At 36.3% G+C, this 23,906-nt stretch overlaps 1 protein-coding gene across 8 annotated transcripts in view; it reads right to left on the bottom strand.

Annotated features, from left to right (window-relative positions):
* Window positions 1-2,301: 2,301 nt before the first annotated feature.
* Window positions 2,302-23,906, bottom strand: part of PPP1R12A (protein phosphatase 1 regulatory subunit 12A) — a 116,688-nt gene continuing 95,083 nt past the window's right edge. For 5 of the 8 annotated variants that reach the window (XM_085568755.1, XM_085568752.1, XM_085568759.1 and 2 more), the window contains 9 exons: window positions 23,154-23,272; window positions 22,409-22,474; window positions 19,205-19,221; window positions 18,063-18,204; window positions 17,296-17,400; window positions 16,396-16,443; window positions 11,852-11,902; window positions 10,097-10,258; window positions 2,302-4,721 (listed from right to left, as the gene is read on the bottom strand). In XM_085568755.1, the coding sequence (XP_085424881.1) occupies window positions 10,124-10,258; window positions 11,852-11,902; window positions 16,396-16,443; window positions 17,296-17,400; window positions 18,063-18,204; window positions 19,205-19,221; window positions 22,409-22,474; window positions 23,154-23,272 (683 nt within the window). In that variant the 3' untranslated portion in view covers window positions 2,302-4,721; window positions 10,097-10,123. Of the gene's footprint in view, window positions 4,722-10,096; window positions 10,259-11,851; window positions 11,903-12,909; window positions 12,941-16,395; window positions 16,444-17,295; window positions 17,401-18,062; window positions 18,205-19,204; window positions 19,222-22,408; window positions 22,475-23,153; window positions 23,273-23,906 lie in introns of all 8 variants that reach the window. The other 3 variants (XM_085568754.1, XM_085568753.1, XM_021528060.4) reach the window with 3 other exon arrangements.

The raw sequence follows: 23,906 nt of genomic DNA on the forward strand, positions 1-23,906 counted from the left end.
AAAGCAAGCAACTCCAGTTGCCAGCATTTTTTCACTCATGTGGCTTTAAGAACTTGAGGAAGCTGAATCACCACAGCTAAATGTGTGTGTACATAACCATGAATAACAAGAGCTGCTTCTGAAAAACTTAAGAGCATTTTTTCTGTTCCCCAGCAGACAGACTGGCTATCCCTATGTGGGAAAAAACTAATTTCACAGAGGTGACCAGCAGAGCTGCAAGAGAACTGTTCTACAGAACCTTTAAAGCAAGTGGGAAAGCAACCCCTTACAATGCAGTGACAATTGTTTCTTCTGTCTCTTTCAAAGTACCCTCCCCCAAAAACGGTAAAATGGCTGTGGAGTTTCTTTTGTTGGGTTTTTAAAATGTGCATTATATAGTGAATTTGTGTCATGCTTTGCTGTAACAGTCCTCTGGACTGTAACTGCCAATTAAATTTCATCTATAAAACATTATTAATCCTTCAGTTGCACAATTAAAGCACCATCATTAACTACTGGTCACACTGTACCATGACAAGTTAGAGAAGACTGAAGCTACTACTAAAATGTGAAGAGTGACTGTAAGTGTTAAATAAAAATGAAGTTGCTTGCACTTTCCATACTGCACAGGCTTGAAGCCTCAGCTGCAAAGAGCCCTTGCTCACTCCTCCTTTTAGGGATGCCCAGCCTGGAGCAAACCAGGACCCATAGCTGCACATTTCAGCGTGGCAGATTTGGCCGCCTCCATTTATACTTCTGTCACAAGACCACAAGCAGCAAGGCAGAGACAAAAGGGTCCATGTTCCTTTATTGAGGAGCTGATGTGCTACTGAGATGAGTAATACCTCAAGATGGTCATAAAAAAGCCAGTAAAGAGCCAGATGTGGGAAGTCAAGACACTTCCAGGATTACCAGATTAAATACAAGTCAATGTAATGATTACTTCATACTCAGTTCAGAAATAAATTAATACCTTTGAACAGTGTTATGAGCCAGCAGAGACCCATAACTCATAGTGTTGGCTGCACTGGACAATTCTCTGATCAGGAGTTTGGATGAGATAGGGCCTAGCCTTAAACTCTTGACTTAGGGACAATTTTGTTCTGATGTCACCATGCAAACCATTAATTTTCTGACATGGTCTTCCCTTTCCTAGTCTGACATCATGGTGCACTTCTTCCTCACCCCCTGTTCTTTCGTGTGTAAATTTTCTGTCTATCACTATATTTTGGCATTATGCCTTTACTCTTGACTATAAACCTCATGGTTATGCCAGCTAACAGGGGCATGAGCCTTCTCATATAGAGTCCATTTGTGTCTGACAGAGATGAAAAAATTAAAATTTCTCCCTCAGCACACATCTCCTAAGGCAGTTATCTTCAGAAACCCAAAACCATGCTTTTTTCCTTGTCTAAAATGTACATAACTACTCTTCCTAAAGTAGAAATGAGAGGACCATTGTATGGCAATCCATTTGCCCTTATGGCAGCAGATGAACAGTGGCCAGGAGTACTGGACAGGTAAGATTAATACCAATTTAATGTTCATGTGTGTACAACCAAAATTTAGCTAGGGCAGTATTTCTAAATGAGTGAATCCCAAGATTCACATTTGTACTTGGTGGTGAGTAAACAAACACATTGACCTGCACACTGTGAATCATAACTGTGCTTTTGGGAAGATGGCAAGGAAACAGCAGTAAAGCAGTATATTGTAGGAATTAGGAAGGTTCAGAGGAAATTGTTTATATGGGAGACAACGTGGATAAGAAATGAAATTCCAGCTCCCGAGTTTTTTCTTCTAGGTAACTGCTATTGTTTGGAGCCACAAAGGTCAGGCAGTCCTTATACAGCCATGCTTCCTGCACTCTCCTCCCACTTGAGCGTACTGCGCTCCTTCCTCCTCCCCAGGTTATGGCTCCCTCCACGGCTGGAGCTGGTTCTGAGCAGCCCATTTGCCTCTTCACTCTCCACACCAGCTATTTTCATGCCTCTGTATTTGATGTTAGTTCTGGACAGAGAGATCCCTTTCCACATTGTGACAAGTCCCCTGAAAATCTAAGTTGTTGGTTTAAATTACCATTTAAGGCATTAGTCATTTAAGGAAGCTTGTCAGAGTCACCAGCCAGCAATAATATACTTCTTATATGCAGACAGTCTCCCAAATGATAGTCTTCCACAACCCATTTTTCTCTTTGTTGTAGATGGATTTTCTGGGGATGTAATGGATCTTCAACACAATCAGGAACAATAAGACAATGACACAAGTTTAGCAACTGCTTTGTGAGATTAGGTTAATATCATGTAAAAAATGGTTCTCAGATTCTGCACACAGAAAGGTTTATGTAAAATATATAAACATTTGTCCAAGTTGTTACAGATTGCATAAATATGGCATTTTTACCGTTGCATTTACAGATGTGCATGTACAATGATGTGCAAATAATCACAATCTGATTACAATCTTTGAAAGGTACTTGAACCTTGCATCCAAGTAACTCAATGAATGAAAAATGCCCACCAAAGAATTTAAATAGCAAACTTATAACATGGTTTAAATTCATAACAAATTTCAATGTCTTATCAGTAAAACTTTCACACATTTAAAATATTTTGTATTCATTTTATTTGTATATGTCAAAATACATTTTTTTTTCCAAAATAGTGGGTTTTGCAACTCGTTTCATGCAGATACAAGGTCTGCTCAGTACTACCAATAAAATCAATATAGCACAGTAGCCATTCATTTTTTAGATATAAAGAATAAATAACCTAAATATAAAACACTAAAATATTAGAAACACGTATTTAATCATTCACAGGCACCCAAACTTTACCAAATATAATCCAGAATATGTCTAACTGTCTTGTAACAGAACTCAATATGTTGCAGCCATTCAATTCTTTATGTTAGCATAAGACAATGGAAGTCCCTATGGTTCAGACCCACCTCTCATACAGATCAATTACAATAAGATATCTCAAACTAGCCGTGTACCTTTAAAATCAAAAATCCTGAGCTTGGTAGTAAGAGCATTACCTTACATCTTCAAAAAACCAATCAACAGAGAGAGGACATCATGTCTTCCTTACCAAAACATATCCCACCCCTGTAAAGCTAACCCTCCCTCTCCCCCAAATAGGCAGTAGGACACAACCTTTTTAAATGAAGGGGTACAAATTCACATTTAATATAGTATACAATATAATCAATAATACAATAGCTACTACAAGCTTTACAATGTACAATTTGTATTAATGGCTGATCTGTTCAGTGGTTTTAGGCAATAAACTATGTGCCAATAGGATGTCATATTTTGAATGGTTTAGTGAAAATATAAAAGCTGTTCCTAACAAAAATGATCTTAAGTACTTTTTTGTTTTTAAAGGCCACTGAAATGTATAAAATGGTCTGACATGGTGTTATCAAATTGGATGCCTTCTCACATGGCAACAACAGTGCATATAAACATTATTGTGAGTGTAATGAGTTATGCTTTTCAAATGATTTAGTACATTACTTTGGCTAGCACAACAGTTTTGGACAGCACTCAGATAAATACAGGTATGTGAAATGTAGTGAAGCAGTTATATTTATGCATTTTTTATTATGGTGAACACTATCAAATGAAAAAAAATGGGACAAAAAGATAATAAAGTTTTTATATAGTTTAGACCTTTTGTAAAGATAGGGCTCCATACAATGTACAATGTCTAAATTCTTTATACCATAAAAATTAACGAACTTTGTTAAACACACTATTCTGGATAGCCTAATTTGCATTAACAGACATTTGCAATAGGGAAATATATTCAAGCATGCCACGTGGTGGTCTGAAAAAATCAAACCAGTACACATTTATATATACAGCATCACTCAGTACCTGCTCAAATGAATGTGACAATTACAGGATCTAACGTCTTTCACTACAAACTTCTTTTTTTTTCTTTTTTTTTTAAAGTGACCAATAGAGGCAGAAAACAGGACTCTTAAAATATTTCTAGTTTCAACTGGCTTTTAAAGCATTTTGTATAGGAAGTAAATGCATATTGCACAAACAGTGAAAGCAAATGTTCCACCAAACATCTCTGTTCCAGGTGGTTGGACAATACAACTCTAGTTAGATACACATATTATGTAATTTAAAAGGGTGTGTGGTCTCTGCAAATGGTAAAGCTGTGAAAACACTGTACAAGAAAATCTGGTACACAAAAAATTAGAAGGGAAAAAAATCCAAACTTAAATCTTTAAGAAAAACTAGTATTAGGAAAAAAAATGGGAATTGTGGCACAACAAAAACATTATTGAGTAACTGTCATCTGTGAGAGCTGAAAGCTTTTGTTGATGTAAAGTGTTTATGTACAACTAAGGCTTACTGGTTAAATATCTGAGGCGTATCTGGCCTTGAATACTTTCCTTATTATGCTGTGGCTGTAAACAAGATTTCTCAGTCATTTTATCTTCTCAGCAGCTGCATTTTAACAGAAACAATGATCTTGATACAAAAAAACACACAGGTAAGAGGGTGTTTGGCAGGATATCTGAAAATGACAGTCTCCGAAGGATCTTCCCACACTTCCAGTGACTGCCATACCATGGTCCACTGGAGTTACTCATGATGTGCAATACTGTAACTTGCTGCTGTAGTAAACCTTTTATTTGGAAAGTTTGCTTATAACTCTGATCAAGGCCCCATTTTCATCTTTTAGCCTCTGGTTGTCTGCCTTCAGGTCTGGTAGCATCTATGAAAAATGAAACATGGTGGTTATTTGCTGTTACACCCAAAGTAAAAGCAGCAAGACTAGACAAGGACTGTGAGTCAAAATCTTTATTCAGCTTAAGTATCTTGGCAGTTCTCACACTTCATATCAGCAGTTCAGAAAAATCTCCCCTTTTAGCATGATACATTTAAGGGTTAGAGATTAGAAGTTTTCATTTGCTTGGACTAGATGCACTAAAACTCAGTGGTGCACATGACCAGCCTCTGACAAAAGCATTTATAGTAGAATGAGGAAAGTAATGAAATACTTCAAATTCCAGGGGGAAGGAAGGGGGCAGGGGGAAATTAACTACCAACAATTTAAAGAGGCTTTTCTATACTGCACTTGCAGAGTCTCAAAAAAACATGCTGTGGCTAAGCATCTCAACCACTGTGCCCTTGGATGATTTCATCCTCATCAGATACAGTGTGATTCAGCTTGTTAGCTCATAGCATTAATCCTCCAACCACTTCCAAAGTCATGTTGAAGCACACATCCTGTAATTTGAGATTATGTCCCTGAATAGCATAGTTCACACAAGATCATATCACTGAAACAGATCACAGCAACACCAGGCTACACACTCAGGCAGACAGGTTAGGGAATGGCAAGATACAGCTGCCAAAGGAGATAGGCGACACACAAGCACAAAAGCTGCAAGGCAGAAGCCAAATGAGGTGAGAGGACTGGATCAGACAGGAAAGGAGGACAAGTCAGGGCATAGAAGTTGGTACTGGAAGAATTCAGTTTCCAGAGAAACCAGAAAATATCTCAGCAGTTCTCTGTACCTACATTCACACACTGATAACAAAGGACCTATCACACTCACAGCTAAATTACACTTATGGATTCTAGCAGGGGTTTCCCACAGGAGGCAACAGCCTATTCCTGCACAGTGGTCACTCAGTAACCTCAAATGCAAGTGTATGCAGGAAGTTCAGCTACCAACCTAGGTAACACCTGTTACCCTATTCTTCATTATTTTCTTGGTACTAGATTATTTTCATTTTATTTAAGCAAAATTATACTTTCAATCCCATTATATTCAGGACATTATGGAATGAATGGAATAGAAAGAACTAGGAAGTTTAAAAATGCAGGGTGAATTAACTGTGCGCTAGAGGTTTCATTTCTACATCTCCTGTCCACACTCACTTCACTGAACTGCAGACTCTTTCACAGTGAATCACAATGGGATGGTGAACAGAAAATGACTGAAGCTGTAGATCTCTAGTTTATTTCCCTGCAAATATCAAATTATGTGAAAGGAAGTCGACAGGAGATCGTAAGAAGAAGAAAGGTGGTCTCTACAATTAGAGTAGTCAAAAATCATTCAGCTATCCTTGATTCCAACTGTTTTATGGATGAGCCTAGGGAAAGCCACCCAAGTTGAGCTCTTTAGAGTCACAGGGAAGCGTCCAAGCGAGAGCTGTGCTCTGAACAAAAAGAGATGTAAAATGCTGATTACTTTCAAAAACTACGTAAATATGTTTGAAATTGGGCAACATGAGGAATCTTTTTGCAACTGTCAAGCATTATTGTTTAAGTCTAAGCTGTAAAAAATTACTGTTGTCCAAGATACGGGTCATATCCAGATAATATGCATGTGTCTGCAAACAACAGAACAGCCATTTGTTCAGGCAAACCAAACAAAGGCTTTTCTTCCTCCTTTCCATTCTGCTACAGATTTCATACCAAAGGTACTGGGTGAAACCACAACAACCCTCATCTAGCCATGCAGAGGGAACCAAGGAAGTAAGTTTTTGTACTGGTGAAATAGATACCTTCAGTAGTGTTGTGTGTGCATTCCAATGAAACCTCAAAATAAATCCAGGAATGTCACAGTCCTCTTTCACCTTACTGAGTAGGGAGGGAGCTGCAGCCCGTAATGGTTAATTACATAGAGACAGACCCAAAGAGAGGTAGATTTTCTAGTGAACTACTTTAACAAAATCCACTGTTCAAAATTAGAGTTTTAACATAAGCCAGTACCATTATATAGCTCCAAATCTCTGTAGGTATATTTTAATCCTGATTCAATTAATAGGTAGAATAGGTCTTAAGAAAATATTTTCTCTTTTGTTTTGAGTCTGCTAGAGCACAGGAGAAGATTTGTAAGAGACAAAAGGATTATATGACAAGATAAAATGGTATTGACTTGCACTAGGAGAGGTTTATATTGCATAGTAGGAAAAATTTCTTCACCAAGATGGTTGTCAAGCAAAACTGCTCAGGGGGGTGGTGGTAGAGTCACTATCCCTGACAGCATTTAAAAGATGCGTAGATATGGCATGCAGGGCATGGTTTAGGGGTGGTTGTGCTGGGGTACTGGTTGGATTTGACCATTTTAGAGGTCTTTTCCAATCTAAATAATATGGTTCTGTGAATAGCAGGAGATTTATCAGGAAGGATAAGCACATGTAACCTAAAATACTTACACTTCTCATTTATACTAATCCCCACATAATTTAAACAAATTATTATTTAATATCTTGGGGCAGTGCATTTCTATGGGTACTGAAACTTCTCATAAGGTGACACCATACACTTTTCATGACAACAGGGAGGAAAAAAATGCCTTTGTAGTAAATTCAGTAAAATTACAGTAACATACTGCACTTTGAATTCCAATTTGCTTCTCACTAAAATAGCAAAGTATCTTCCTGTGATACAATTCAAATAAAAATGCACTCTTTTTCTGTCTGTAGCATGATTAGCTAGTAACTTTGCAGTGTTATCATTTAGCAAACAATGATTCGATAATCATCTGACATATGTGGAGCCATCTCAGATCTGTAAAGTAACAATCATGTCTATGCTTGCTGGAGGATTTATGTTTGTACATACAAAACAACTTGATTAATAAAGATTAAAAAAGCTTACGAACTGCTGAAGTACCTGTTCACACTGCTGTTGTTAACCTACCATCATACTGCCAAGGCTCCCTGCTGTGTTTCCATTGCTTCTCTTTTACTGGTCAGACTAACTCAAGCTCCACAATGACCTGGTACTGAAAACTCTTGCTATGGACAGGAATACTGAATGGTTTTCTGTGGTTAACACCCTAAATGGTGTACTGTGAGAACCCCGGCCTTGCTCTGGGGTCTCATATGGTGGTGAAATTCCTCCTCCAACCCGTGCTTCCAAAGAAAAACTCCGCAGGTTTAGCTGTTCAGTCTCAAGGCAGTTTATTGCTAGTTATCTAACAGATTATGTTCTTGGACTGCAGCTATTTGATCAGCGGCCTGGGCAGAGGCACACACACACCCTGACATCCTCTCTGTCTGCTGTCTTCTTCGTCTCTCCCTCCACCCAGGGCTGCTGCTATCTTTTATATGATATATTACGTATTACATGTTTACAATTATTCCCCAATACCTACTACCTACGTTGCCAAGTGTTTTTCTACTCTAAACCAATCTGTGAGTGCCAGCATCACCAAGAACATGGAAGCAAGGAAGAAGAAGGAGGAACAGGATCAGCCCACTTTCCTCCATCTTAGAACTTCTGACCCCCATGTACAAAGTAAAAATCCCCCTGTACATGTGCTAAAACCCCCCTGTACAATACTAAAAAAAATTCCCCTCTACTTTGTAATTACTTATACTATACTATCTAACCTTTTGTGACTGCTTGTTCCACCTCCAAAGTTGGTAACTCATTCCATGGCTCAAACTCAAAATCACAGCTGTTTTTCAGCTGCCTGCCAGGGTCTAAAATGCTTCTGACCAAGGCCTGGAACCTCTAAAAATGTCTGAGAGACATTTTGAGTTCTCACAGTGCACCACAGTTAAATGAATGCCAGTGCTAGCAAAAAAAGACAGTATGGATGTGCAGATGTGGACAGCAATCATTAGATTAGCTCAGCTGTGTTGAAAAATCACATTGTTTGCTGAGGCTGATGTAAGATAAATAGCCCTAAAGGGACTGCTCTCCTTCCTCATGCAGCAGTGTGCTCCTGCTGCTTTCTGCACATCTAATTTAATGATGCAACAATACTGGGGTGAGCTGGATCAAGTACTATTACGAATAAAGGGATTTGTTTTCAGCCAGGTCAGTGAGCTGACTTCACTTCCTTAGTAAAGGTTAACACAAGGGAGCATTGCAGAATGCAGGCCTGAGATCAGGAACACCACATCCTAATGTTAGTCCAATTCCAGAAAGAAACCAATTAAAAGGATAAACCTTTTCATTTCAGGCCTCTTAGTGGGGAAAACCCGAGATCAGATTCTGAGCAGAATGCACACTCATCACCTTCCTTTCTAAGTGGGAAGGGGGGTAGATGAAAGGAAGCAGTTTAGCAAGAGTCACTGTGCAGAAGGCTGGTTTATTTTTTTTAACTACACATCTTAAAAGCTCACTGTAAACTCCAGCCTAGACAGTTGTTATATTTAAGAGGAAAAAAAGCATATAGATTTGGTGTAAAATTAAACCACATTTTATCCTCATGTAAGTTTTGAAACTTCCATGGGTTTCTGAAACATCCCTGCAATAACACTAAGAACAACAGACTAGCATTGTTTTCCAAGATGAAACTCAAAACAGTTCATACTTTTATCAGAAGGGGTCTGAACCAATCTGACACACTAGGCAGCATTTGGTTTTCTCTGTGATTTTACAGTTCATGCATTGTAGGACTCTCATCCATGCTGGGATGCCTCTATATATAGCAATATAAATCAACACTCTTAACTATGTGCTAGAACTGCATGTTTTAAATTGTCTGTGTAAAAATAAGGATTGGCAAGACTCAAATGGGATCTTAATACTTGGAAACAGTAATCAACTTGAAATTCAAATACATTTCTGAAAAAACAATACTTTGGTCCCCTTTGAAACACCAAAATACAAAAATGTAAGCAAAACAGTTGCTAATGCAGCTATTCAGGAATGCACAGTATGAAACCAGTTCTCAAACACTATTTTTTTTGTTATGAGTAAACTTTTTTAAACTCTATGCACTTAAACCAAACTGCAGAAAGAAAGCTCAAATCTCAATTTCAATTTGTTAGAAAACTAGAGGCAAATCTATTTGAGCATTTACACAAACATCAAAACAAGAGACTGACTTTAGTATATCCTCATGCAAATCCAAATCCCTTCAGTTGTTGCCAAGATTTTAACATGTCAAAGGTCTCCTGGATCCTTGCCAATTTATCTTCAAGGCCAAGCTTCAGTGCTAGCAGGGGCAATACCACACCATACCAGCACATCTGCAACACCTCTAGCTTGTACACTGGGCACCATGCTTTATCTTTAGCCACACCTCCAGAACCGAGCAGCACTGAGTCAGTTTCTGACACACAAGTGTTAATAGTAAAATTCTGCCCAAGCACAAATTGAATGTCAACACCTGCCTGGCTAAACAAAGGAGAAGGAAGAAATTACAAGTCCACAGAGCGCAGTTGCCTACAGGACCCTGACAACTTGGTAAGCACTCGAGTCAAGGCCCTATTCTCAGTCACCAGTCGCTCATTTATGTGTTTCAAAGATTGAATCTGCTTTATTTGTTGCAGGTTCTGCAGGAATCAAAGAAATAGGAGTGAAAATGAGAAAAAAACTCACATGTATATTAGATGAGCAGAACTGAAAGAAAAATTAGAAGAGACAGTCCTGTTTAAAGTAAATAAGCTGCTGTGAAAGGAAAGTATCAAACAAGTGGCACATTCTTGAAAAGCAATCTAAGTACCAGTAGTGATTAGTCACAGCTTTCCAAAACAGTTCAGGATGCATTAACAATGAGAGCTATTCCTGGAATTCTTCACTTAACATCCTAATTGCACAGACTGAGTCTCCTATTCAAAACCCTGTACATAATGACACATTTAACATATAATTTTAAACAACTGTGCAACAAACTATGTGAAGAATATTTAATCTTTAATTAAAAACTTTCACTTCTTGCTTATTGAAACAAAACTTTTGGAAAAAGCAATGTATTTGTATTCTCAATTTTTATCAGAAGCCTAGCTTTCCCTAGAAGCTCACATCCTGTCTTCTACTCTTAGGCAGACAATTATTTTCCTCTATCATAATTTGTTTTTTCTGTATTTCTCTTCTGAAGACCCCTCAAGGAATCACAGATGTGTCCTCCCTTACAGCAGACTATCTTGTTCTGAATCCAAGGGAGCCAGAGGCATCACAGTTACTCTTTTGCCTGTCAGCTTCAATTACTTTAACAGAACTTGGTGCATGTATTTTAATGAAAAGTATTAATTTAATACTTATTAAATTAATGCCATTTCCAAGCACCAGGGGGAGCTCAAAAGGAAACTTCTTGTTAATCAGTGACAAATATCAAATGTCAAAATAATGGTACTTTCACATTCCACTTAAACTCTATGAGTTTTGTTGGCCATGTCCAATGTTTATATGAAAGGACATAACAGAAAATAAACCCACCCAAATTCTCACCCTTAATCATATCAGAGAGTTTAACAGTAATAAGGACTGGTTAAAAAACCCAAACAAACAGAAATTAAATTTATTTAAAAAAGAATATTGCCTCAGAGATTCATTTTATACATAGCTGAAAAAAAGCAGAAATCAATATGGTACATGTTACTCATTTGTCAACAGCTCGACTCTACCTACTGCATTTTGTTACATAAAACCTGATTCACACTATACAGACAGAAGATTTTCTTTTGATATTGTAACATGCAATCTACTTAATAAAGAGCATGAGATAAAGATTGCAACAACATTTAATGCTTAAATATCTATACAATTATATGCAACCACTATTTAATAACAATGGATTTTAATAATAGTAATTAATAAATAAAACTTATGAGTATCACATCAAAATTGTAGACTGCAATTCCATCTTGATTAGCTCAAGATATGTTTCACTCTAACCACCTCTGAATGTTTCTTGTTAGCCATGTTATAGAATCCTAGAACTCAGCACCTTCTTCACAATTGTACATCTATGACTGCTTATGCCAGCACCACAGCTTTGCTACAAGCTGTGTGACAGGAGTGACTCTGACATCCAGCTGTAACTTAGTTATTTTCTAGTGAAATTACAGAGACCAGTAATACTGCCAGACTACGTCTCACTGACATAATAATACACTTTGTTATTAATAGTGTACTAATTTACTTACTTTCAGTTCCTCTTCCATTTCAGATATCCTTCTTTCTAGCGCTCTTCTTTCCTAAATCAAAACATGTGTGTTAATGCTGAACAATACAATGTTTTAAAAATTACAGCTTGTAAATACTGTGGTAACAGTGAAATACTTCAAGTTTCAAAGATCATACAACCAAAAGCATAGTGTGGACAGAAAACTTGTGATGGCAGTGATACACAGAAATTTGGTCAATATGGAATTTTAATATCCAAAGAGGAAGAGATACAGAAATTCATATAAAGCCCTACAAAACATACCCCTTCCTTTTCACTTATTTAGAAAGGTTTTAAGTACAACTTGTTTGGATTTATTTTTCATGAGCTAGGCTTTTGTAAGACCTTAATATCCAAGAAATGCAGAAAATTATCAGAAACCAAGAATATTAGAAGATACAAGCACAAAAGCATAAGCTTTCACAGATAAAGGTAGCTGAAACATCTGTCTCATCTCAGTGGGATCTGTCCACACTCCAAACTTCAACAGTTGATGAAACTGACATTACAGGATTTAGATCAGAAATCTAGTTACATGAGATCAACTGCTTCTTGAGAAAATGTTTCTTGAATATTTTATGCATTTCTTGTATAGTTTAATTTTCCTTTTATTTCCCTTTTTACCTGAGAAGCAGGAGAAATTATGCTTTGTATATGAACTTGATTGCACTGATTATATAACCAAGCCAGTTTATGGAAAGTTAGTTTAGGGTTTTCTATACTACACTGCAGTCTGCAGTGCAGATACATTTTTATTTTGTTTAAACCTATTTTTCAACACATCTGACAGATGAGCAGCTAATGCAATAGACTTCAGGGTTTATAGCTTGATTGCTTGCTTTCCTGTGTCATATGATGCAGTGTATCTCATTTAAAAGCAGCTGCAGGTATCATACTCTACATTCAGTTTTTTTCCAGAGGGTGAGAGGCAAAAGCAACAGATTATTGCGAAGTGGCCATATGCATCTGCATACAACAGTGTTATGCAAACAGCAAGCAGCATTGACTGAGGTGTGTAAAACTTTGGTTAGATCATACCGCCCAGTAGATACTGACTCTTGCCGGACACCTTTCAGATATAAATCATTTGAATTTAGTTTAATCACAGTGCAGTTATACCCCAACATTTTCCCATTATAGCAAACAACTTTAATTTTTATCAGAGTAATACATATATTACTGCAGTTGTTACTACTTAATGTACTTAACTCCTTCAAATTAAGACTTCTTTTTATAATGACTGTAATGAACCTAAGTACCAGTGAGTTAACGGGATGCAAGTAACTAACAAAAATCCCACTATGTTTTACAATACTTAGAATTTTATCTGTTACCTACTAGTCTTACAGAATACCATATATGATGTGTTCTTATATGAAGCAATATTCAACAATTTTTTCTATTACCAAGAGATGAATAATCAAACAAATCTCAAAATTTCAGGTGTCTAGAAATTCTTAATCTTTTTGAAGTATTTGCTTAACTAGCATGTTGAGCTTGTCTATTAGCAATAAAAATCAATTCAGTAAAATCTTTAACTGACTTTTATACTTCACATTATACAAAAGAAATAGATCGACTGGTCTAGGTATAATACACTTCGTAAAACTGTTTTGTTCCTATTATTTGAAGCTATACTCTTCTTTTTCTTGAACTGCTTACTTCTAGGAACCAGTTTGAGGGATGCCAATGAAATAATGCACTGTAGTTTCACTGAGAAGATTTGCCAGTATTACTTGATTATTTCCTGGACTCAAAGAAAGTATTTGCAATCTATGAGGTCTAAAATTTTATGATATACTTCCTCAACTCTGTAAGGTCTATCAAGAAACATTTGTAACTCACAAAAAAAAGAAAAAAAATACATGCTAATCTCTCATCTTATAAAATACAATAGCTCATTTGTATTTGTATCAAAGCACCTAGGAGCCACAGGATTGTGCAGTCAGACTGAGGTACACAGGTACTCACATATGAAAAACAGACCCCCACAGAGCTATACAATTTTAGAGAAGTAAAACCAGATGTATATGCCTACATATATTTGTATATTCAATAACACAAAGAAATACACCTCTCCACAATTCAAATTCCCAGATGAAGAATTCCAAATTTGTGAGAAAAAAATAAAGTTTAAAGGTACCTAGATTTTTCTGAATTTTAATCCAAACTGAAACCCATACATTTAAGTTTTGGTTTGAAATTTTGTTACCATGTCATATAAAATTCTGCAAAGGGCTATTAGCATATTTGGCAGAGTGACAGGCTGTTAAAGAAACCCGTATTTTTGCCCATGAATTGCTAGGACCTTGCACATGTGCCCTGATCTCTACCCCCATCCCAAAGGAATGGGGGTAAAAAACCCTTTCTTGCTTCAAATGAACAATATTCACAATGTATCACCAAGTCATATAAAGGAAGCCCACTTCTGAAAAGTGAATTTAAATAAAATTCAAAGCCAGTATTTTCTGATTTTTACTACAGTGCAAATCTAGGCTTAATACATATTCTCATTTTCTTCACTGAAAAGGTAGCTTTCCCCTGGAAAATGTAATAGTCCAAAGATGCCTTCGGCTCTTTCTCTGTTGGCCTTTTATTTCTTACCATTTTTCCTCACTACTTTACTTTTTCCCTCTCCTCTTCTCTATGTAATTTATATTAAAATATTTAGGTTTATATTTTATTTTAGTGAAGTCACATACTTGGAGAAGTATATTTAGAAAAGCTCTACAATTTCTTTTGATTTTTGCATTTTTATTGTTACATTACACATTAAAAAGTTATCTTTAAAATTATTTTTAAATGCTGAATTCAATAAACTTATTTCTAGAGATCAGCTATTGATGACTAGCAGCTGAGAATCCTGCTTCAGTCACATTCAAAGTGAAGCCTCAGATTTAAACAACAAAAAATAACAATCATAAATGTATTCCTCATTTAAATTCCTATCTTAAAAAAAGTATGTAATTACAAACAAGATTCAGATGTACAGATTTTGGGTAAATCCTGTTTCAGCCATATAGCACCTAAGTTACATACATACATCACTAAGTTAACTATTTATCCACTAGATTTAATACTAATATGTTTAGGAAAATAATATTTCTGAAAGATATTTTAGTGTTGGACTGAATGTCTTAAAAAAAAAAGTGCAAGAATTTCTGAAAAAGTCAGTTTTTGTAATGCAATGGCCTGTTTTGGGAGAAAGCCAAGCAACAATTTAAAACTGAAATTATGTCTATCTATGCAGTACTCTGTGCATTACCTACAAACCCACACATTAATGGATGCAGCTACATTTATTAAATAATTAAATGCCCACTTGTGTGGCCATGCTAGCAAGAAAGAAACCAATTATCTGCTGCTGAAACCTTTCTACTGATGAAATCACTGCCCACACTAGGATGTCAAAGAAATTAAAGAGAAATACGCGCTAAACAGCAGCAATTAAGTGCAGAGACTATAAAGATAATGAAACTTCAGGAAATGCCTGAGAGTATTTCTACATCTCCATGTGCTCCTGTAAGATCTGTTTATATACTGGACAGTACTGTGTAACTAAAACTTGTATAAATAAAACCTAAAATACTGGAAAATTAATACAAAAGGCCAGTGAATATGAAATTTACCAGGGATTAATAAATGTTTACCACATCACTTCTTACTGTTGAAGTCTGATTTTTTTGCCCAATTTGTCTCTAATGTGTCACTCCAGGATCAAGGGAGAAGAAAAGAACACATGGTGTTCAGAGTCAATGAAGGAAGCCAAGACAACCTCAAAAACAATGTAGTTTGCTTTACACTGCTGTGAAACTATAATTTTACAGGGCTGGATTTTAAATTAGCATGAAATTACAGCCTAAGATTATCATGTGTCCAACTTCTGAAATAATAGTCTATCTCACATATGAATTCACTGCATGACTCTTTCCCATTCAATTTTGGGTGTCTGACTCTGATGCCCCTCTTCCTGCACTGTTTACTCATTCTTCCACTTTCTCCCTCTACCCCATTATCATATTCCTCTGGAAAAAGCTACAGTGCAAGGAAAGAGGCAGATAAAGATAATTTTAATCATTAGCAGGTTTAAGGTCCCATATCTGTGAGGCAGAAACAGCTATCTCATTACCAACAATAATTCGTGCCTCTGAAAAGCTCTGAGGAAATTAACTTCTCTGAATCTTGGAAATGTGTTAAAAAATAAGACACAATGAATCTGCTTAACCCTCTGGAATGCCAGCATTGTTTTGGATGACATGAAACAAGTGGCACATCCCTGGAGGGCAGTAGAGTTTAGAAACTGGTTATCATGAATGAGCAGGCAAACTAAAGGCAATTCTTAAGAGTAATTTCCATCTCGCATTCATTGCCACTTTGAAACCTAAAATCCCCAAATCTTCTAAAAAATGCGAATTATAAGAAAGGATTCTGTTCCTACTAAAATATATGCAAACCAAGGATTGCAAAACAAGCTAAAATAAAGCTTGAACTGGAGTATTTAAAAGTTTTTTGGCAGAAACTTACCCTTTTCTCCATTTCCAAGAGTGATCTGTCAGCAAATCTTTCTTGTCTCTGAAACACAAAATTGATGAAGACATTGATATGTGCTTTGAGACAACACAGAACTGAGGAAAAAACCAATTACATATTTTAGTATTCTGTCTGAAGTATGTAATCAAAAACATTTTAGAGTGTGTTCAGGGAAGTAACACTGAAATAAAGAATGAGCTGGATTTATCAAGCACTTCTGCGACCATCTTTGTTATTTAATCACTACCCAGCCTTTGGCTAACAGGAAAAACACAGTATTTCTATCTAAAAGCATTACAAAACAGGCATCTTTCTTCACTAACATTTGCAGGGTACATATGAAAGACAATTAAGTACAGGTGAATTGTGGTAAATATGATCTGACAATATGAAACATTCTACAGCAAGAGTAGACAAATTTAGACAAATCTAACTCCAGTGTATGTGTCTTGTATAACTGTATGCAGCACTGTTATCTGACAGCAGTTATTGGTAACAGGAATGCATTATTTGCTCTTCATTTCCAAGATAAAGCTATCTAACCAGCCAGGAAGAACTGGCAGGTTATGCCAATTTGCCAGCAGACCCGATTGTCAGTTTAAATATAAGCTTAACAGTGCAGAAAGTGTTTACTCCTACCCTGCAAAAAAGTTGCATGCAGATACACGCTGGCAAGAACCACTACTACTTAAGTAGGCAGGAAGCAGACATGTTTTGCTCACAGCTGAAGACCAGAATCCTGCACTCTTTTCTCTTTAGAAAGAGAGAAATTCTCCATTCCCATCTTTGGATAAAAAACAAAGCCGATGCTTAGTAAAGAGCAGCCCACAGCTGGGGGTGCTTCTGGTTTATTATTTACATTGTTAAGTACATGCTTTTCTGTTTTATACAAACCTGAGTGGTCTTCTCCAACTGTAGCTTAAGATCTGTAAGTTCCATGTTCGTGTCATGTAACTGTGCTTTCAGTTTTTCATTTTCAGCTAAAATCTGTTCATAAAGCTAAGAGAAAATATTAGTTTAAAAATCAGACAATAGTGAGATTAGCCAAAAAACTTCAAAAATGTGACTGAACCACAACAAAGTTAACAAATACATTAAGAGCCTAAGAAATAAAATAAAGGTGTTTAAAATTAGCAAGCACAGTAAGGAACTGTTACTAAATATTTCTAGAAACAAACAGCTTTGTATAGGGAGCACACAACTTACCTTGCACATAATAAAGCCACCTTTTCTTCTTCAGACTTCTCAGATTACCCCACCACAGTAAACATTTCAACAAACTCCTCTTCTATTTTAAAATAAGATCTAAACATATTTTTACCTTATATGTATGTAAGCTGGCAAACACATAATAAAGTCTTCACATATGCATACATCAGTTTTAATGATACGATACTTTTCTTATGATAAATACTATCATATTATTTTTTTATTTGACTGTATCTCAGCTCCTCTGCATTTCTCCCTTGCCTTGAAAAGTACAAAAGTCAGAAGCTGTTTCATAATGTATATTTTTCCCCACTGTAGTGGTTGCTATCCTTCTCCATTCAGCTAAGTTATTTTAAGCAGTATTTCAGATGCAATGTGAGACTACTTTCACACAATTTAAGAAAAGCAGTAATGAAACCCTATTTTTCCGGCAGATGTATTGAATCAGATACCTTCTTAAAATCAGGGCTATCATCTTTTTCTAGTCTACTGCAGTATGGTTTTCGATCTTCAAGATAACTCTGTGACCCTGATCGCCCCTGCGCTGAATCGTAACGATCACCTGCAGACATGCTGAGCGATCCCGTATCATATCTGTAAAACAAAAATTTTTTACATTCTCTAGTACTCCAAGATTCTTGGTGAAAATGTTTTCAAATTGCTCAGTCTGCAGAGTAATGCATGCAGATAAATATTTTAAATGTAATTAAATTATCTAATGCAAGCAAATATTTACATGCCTTAAAATACTTTAAAACTGGCTTAGATAGCTTAATTATTCTTTATTTATAAATAGATTTTTAAAAAAGTGTATTAGTTTAATTGAAGTGTTTTAAAAAACACTAGATGAATGGCCTAGATGAATTTTAAGTTTTATTACAGCAACCAGGATTTCAAAACTATTGGTTGTGACTTCTAGCGCTTCAACAGAAACAGCTGATGAAACAAATCTTTAGCAGTTTTTATCCTAATAACTCAATAAAATCTTTTATTAATAAAGTTAAGAGTAATTTCACACTGTTCACTCTTCACTAATCATGTGTTTGAGCAGTTTTATTGAACATATTTTCACCAGTCAGAATATAATTAAATTCTATAATTAAAGCTAATGGTCCAAAAATAAATGATTTTTTAAAATTAACAATATTTCAGCATTTACTTCTTTAAAAAATCTTAAGGAAATGTGATTTTCAGAGGCTGTATTTTTCTTGAGGTTACATAGAAAATTTTCAGTAGGATATTCTAAAAGAGAGACAACAAAAACCTCATCTTCTTTGTAAAAGCTGGGTCCATGCTGGAAAAACTGTAGGGCATAGTACTGTTTCCACTACGTTCTGTGAAATGCCCAGCCTGCCTTCAGTGCACTACAAATATGGAGTACAACAGATTCCCCTGCATGGAGTATTCTACTCACATATGGCAGGACTGTAGCTTTACAATCATACTTCATACAAAATATAAGTATCATTATAGCCTTTGAAAACTCAATCCAGCCACTGGATTTAAGTTGAATTTGTACAAAAAGAACTTAGAAGTGACAACATGCAGACAGAAGGTGTAACAATTCTAATTATTTTGTTTAAATTGCACATACCTGGAAAGGCTCTCACTCTGAGATGGGGAAAGGTAAAAAGAGAGAAAAAGAATGGATTGATGAATACTTTAATTAAAATATATAACAATCTGTGAACAAATACAACTAAACAGTTATGTCAGATGCACATGCTATCCAGCAATATGTATTATCTGAACTGTGTCAAGCTTCAATTTTTTTATGTCAAAATAGAAAAGAAGAAAAGACAAGAAATATGTGCTAGAATACACTCAACAAAATGTGATTTACAAGGACATTAACATAACGCTCTAGAAGTCTGGAGTGCCCTAAACACTGCAGCAGCTATTGCAGCAGTTAGCACATTCTGGGTTTGCTTCCTTGTTATCAAAGATATCTGAACAGTGTTCCTCAAATTCACTGTTCCTTTTTTCTCTTCTTTAACATCAGCTACAATGTTTTGAACATAATGACTTCAGCTCAAAACAATATGTTAAGATACAGGATCACTGTTTCAACATGGCATAACTTAAAAGAAGTTACTACAGCAACAACATAAGGAAGTACTTATTAGACTTAATTTATATGACAGTAAATTTTGTCCCTGTGGATTCACCTGGAATGAATGAATGAATGACAGTAATATAAAAAATTAAACTGTCTTTAGTTGAGAAGCAAAACTTAATTAAAAGTGATGACTTAAGAGTGAGGGAGTGTCCTCTATGTATTTACATCAGTCATACAAAACTTATGCCCCTCTGGGTGGTCAATACAGATTCATAATTTTTTCCAATTATTATTCCAATCTTGAGTGAAGACATTTCAGTGAAGAAACTCTACTGACGTATCATCACCTGGACATCCTCCAGTGTTATTCACCTAGCAGTGGCTGAAGCCATCCCCATAGGTGATTTTTCTGGAGGGACTGGTGTGGCTTGCTTGGTTTCCTTTTATAGAAGGAAACTGTATTATTCAGTGTGCACAGGTAAACAGCCACATTCTCCACAATACACCCAATTTCTCCTTTGACACCTTAAAGTGCATTTACTGCACAGAGGTATCAAAGGCACATGCTACAAACTAACAACTCCTAATAAAACATAATTATTTTCTGTCAAGAGATGAATAATGATGGGAATTAAGAGGTTTTGTAGAAAAATGGGCAACCTGTTCTGATGTTTCACCGTAGAATAATTTGTGTTGGAAAACACTTCCAAGATCACCGAGTCCAGCCTTTGACTGAACACCACCAGGACAACTAAACCATAATGCTCTTATGTCTGGTTGTTTCTTGAATGCTTCCAGTGATGGTGACTCCAGAGTCTCTCTGGACAGCCTGTTCCAATGCTTAACTACCCTTTTCAGTGAGAAAATTCTTCCTGATGTCCAACCTGAACCACCCTGGTTCAGCTTGAAGCCATTTCCTTTTGTCCAGTCCCTTTTACCAGGGAGAAGAGACCAACCCCCACCTGGCTACAGCCTCCTTTCAGGGAATTGGAGAGAGGTCTCTCCTGAGCCTCCTTTTCTCCAGGCTAAACAACCCCAGCCACTCCTCACAGGACCTGTGCTCCAGACCCTTCCCCAGCCTTGTTGCCCTTCCCTGAGCATTGTCCAGCACCTCAATGTCTTTCTTGCAGGCTCAGAACCAGACCCAGGACACAGGACTCAAGGTGGGTCCTCACCAGTGCCAAGTACAGGGACACAATCCCTGCCCAGGTCCTGCTGGCCACACTATTGCTGATCCAGGCCAGGATGCCATTGAGCTTCTTGGCCACCTGGGCATGGGCTGGCTGGTGTTCAGCCACTGTCACCAGCATCCCCAGCTACTTTATCCTTTGGGCAGTTTGCAGCCACTCTGTCCCCAGCCTGTAGCACTGCACAGGATTGTTGGGACCCAAGTGTAGGACCCAGTTACTTGGCCTTACTGAACCTCATCCAGTTGGCCTTGGCCTACTGATCCAGCCTGTCCAGACTCCTCTGCAGAGCCTTCCTGCCCTCCAGCAGATCAACACTCCCGCTGAACTTGGTGTTACCTGCAAACTGAATGAGGGTGCCCTAGACCCCCTCAGCCAGGTTATAGATGAAAGTATTGGACAGGACTGGCCCCAGTAATGAACCCTGGAGAATTCCACTCCTGATCAGGTGTCAGCTGGATGGAATTCCCTTCACCACCACTCTCTGGGCCCAGGCACATAGCAAAAACGTGTACCTGTCCAAGAACTCCTGGTCAGTCAAATCTGTACTTCTCCAACATTCAAGCCCAACACACTCACTTTTCTAATGATATTCACAATTTTGGGGCTGATTTAGCACTATTTCACTGTAATGTTATTAATTTTATCAGAAGTACCACACAGCATGTTCTACCAAAATTAATGTCTACAGAACAGAATATGAAGTAATTACAGACCTAGAGATATGTACCACTAGAAGGGGAGGAAACAGGACTATTCAGTTACGTTAATGTGGCACAGAAATAAAAAATACAGCAAATCAAAAAGGTACAGAATGAGTCTCTTAATTAAAATATTTAACATATATGTAATGGAAGCTTTTACAAAAAAAAGAAATAAATATCACTTGAGTTTTATTCCTAAATAATGAACATGATTCTGTACTGTACTACTCCAGGGTTTAGGTCAAAAGAAATACATTCTTCGTATAGCTCAGCTTATATAAGTAATTCTCTTTTAATACCTTTTCATCCCACTGTCAAACACCATTCTGTTTTCAAGAACTTTTCCCATCAAATCAAGCCTATTATACAGTTTTCCACTGACTTTTTATCCAGACCAATAATACTCATTTAGGATATCCATAAAACCATTTTGTTCACTGAAAAAATTACATACATTGCGCTCTTCAACTTTCTGTGTTTCCTCAAATGATCTTTTCATATTATTTTTAAATAATAATAATGACAGCATTTGGTTTAATTTTCAAAGCTTTTAATTAGTGTGCGTAAGTAATTGCCCATAATTTATCTGAAAATAACAATGTAGGTGAAATAAAGATTTTGCTGGGTAGAAACTGAATGCTTGTTCCAGTAATCTGCTGCATCATGTCCCTGACCTGTGTGTCAAAAATCGAATCTACATTTTTTGGATGCTAATTCTACACAAACAAAATGGAAATCAAAACCGTTAGTTATGGCCACTGTTGATATGTAAATTCAACTGTAACAAAAATTTTACAACAAAATATATCTCTTAAAAGTTAATGAACAAATTATCTTTCTTAAATTACCTGAGTTTCTTTCTTATTTGTTCCTTCTTCTGAATCAGATTGGTGATCCTGTTCATTTTCATCACTCTGGTGAAAGAGGCAGGAGAGGAAAAATAATTAAAACTCTTTAAAGCTTAGTAAGATTTTAACACATTCTACACTTTGAACATGAAACTATAAGAGAAGCAGAATACTGCACAGAGAATCACAGAGAATACAGAGGATATAGGAAGAAAATTCTCAAACAGGTACATGTTTTCAGTACCAGAAGGAGATTAAACAATTTTGCATTTGACATAGGAAAACCTGACTTTTACATTATATATGGATCCCATGACAAAGAAAAGGGAAAAGGAATAGTCTGAAACATCAACTATAACCTTTCTAATCTGACAGCAGTTCTTTAAGTTGCTAAGTACACAGCTACTTGCAATGTGCCAAATAAAAGAGTCTCATTTTTACTGCTTTGGTACACATGCAATAGAAAACATTTGTTCAATAATTTACTTATTTTCCTTAGATTATGATTAATTCCTATTAAGTTATGGTTACTACAGTGTTCTAGAATTCTGGTTAGCAGTACCAACTGAAAAAACTTAATTTTGATTTTGCTCCTGAAAGATCAAACCAAAACCAAAGAATATTCAAACTGAAAAGCATAATTTTTTCTAGAACAATGAGTTACATATTGTATTACTGTAAACAATTCTCTATTTTAAGAGTACACTATACACATTTCACTTTGTTACAAGTGAAGTTTACTTACATCCTGAGTCCAAAAAGACACTCCTGTAGATCGTCGTTTTTCTCTTGGTCTCCGTCTTTCCCTTATAGACTTAGGCTGTGACTTATCTTCTTCCTTTTCTTCTTCTTTTTTGCCTCCTTCTGTTAATAACAACTTTCTCATTCACTGAATTATGACACAATCTAATTTTCTGAAATACTTCTCAGTCTTTAAAATGGTCACAATAAATTCTTTTTACCTGAAATAAATTATCTGAAGAGCTTCTTACCAGATACAGGGTTTGCTGTAACATACACTTCCCAGAACACACAGCTCTAAAATACTGTAAATATTAATTTCACCTCAATCACCTAAATAAAATGTCTTAGTTTAACAGTAATACAATACAACTTGGACTTACAATTCAGTTTTCAAAACTGCCATGTAATAATTGAAACATCTGTGTCAGCAGATGTATAAAGGTACAACAACAACAACAACAACAAAAAAAAAAAAAAAAAAAAAAGAGAAGGTAATCCTTTACAATTCTTCATCAAACAAGCTTTTTTGTTGCATACATCAAGGATGCAGTATTAAAAAAAAATCCAGCTTTTACAAATAGAGTCCTCCTTTTCATCACAGTCCTCTCCACTTTTGCTCTAAGGAAGAATAAATTTGGACCTCCTACATTACATTATTACTGTATTACAGATGTCCCTTTCCTTTAAAACAAATGCAATGGCAATTTGAAATAGATGTAACAACTCAGGATTGTGTTTGCTACCCTATATATTT

The sequence above is a fragment of the Lonchura striata genome, chromosome 1A (assembly GCF_050655825.1).
Source record: "Lonchura striata isolate lonStrDom1 chromosome 1A, ASM5065582v1, whole genome shotgun sequence".
Taxonomy (NCBI): domain Eukaryota; kingdom Metazoa; phylum Chordata; class Aves; order Passeriformes; family Estrildidae; genus Lonchura; species Lonchura striata.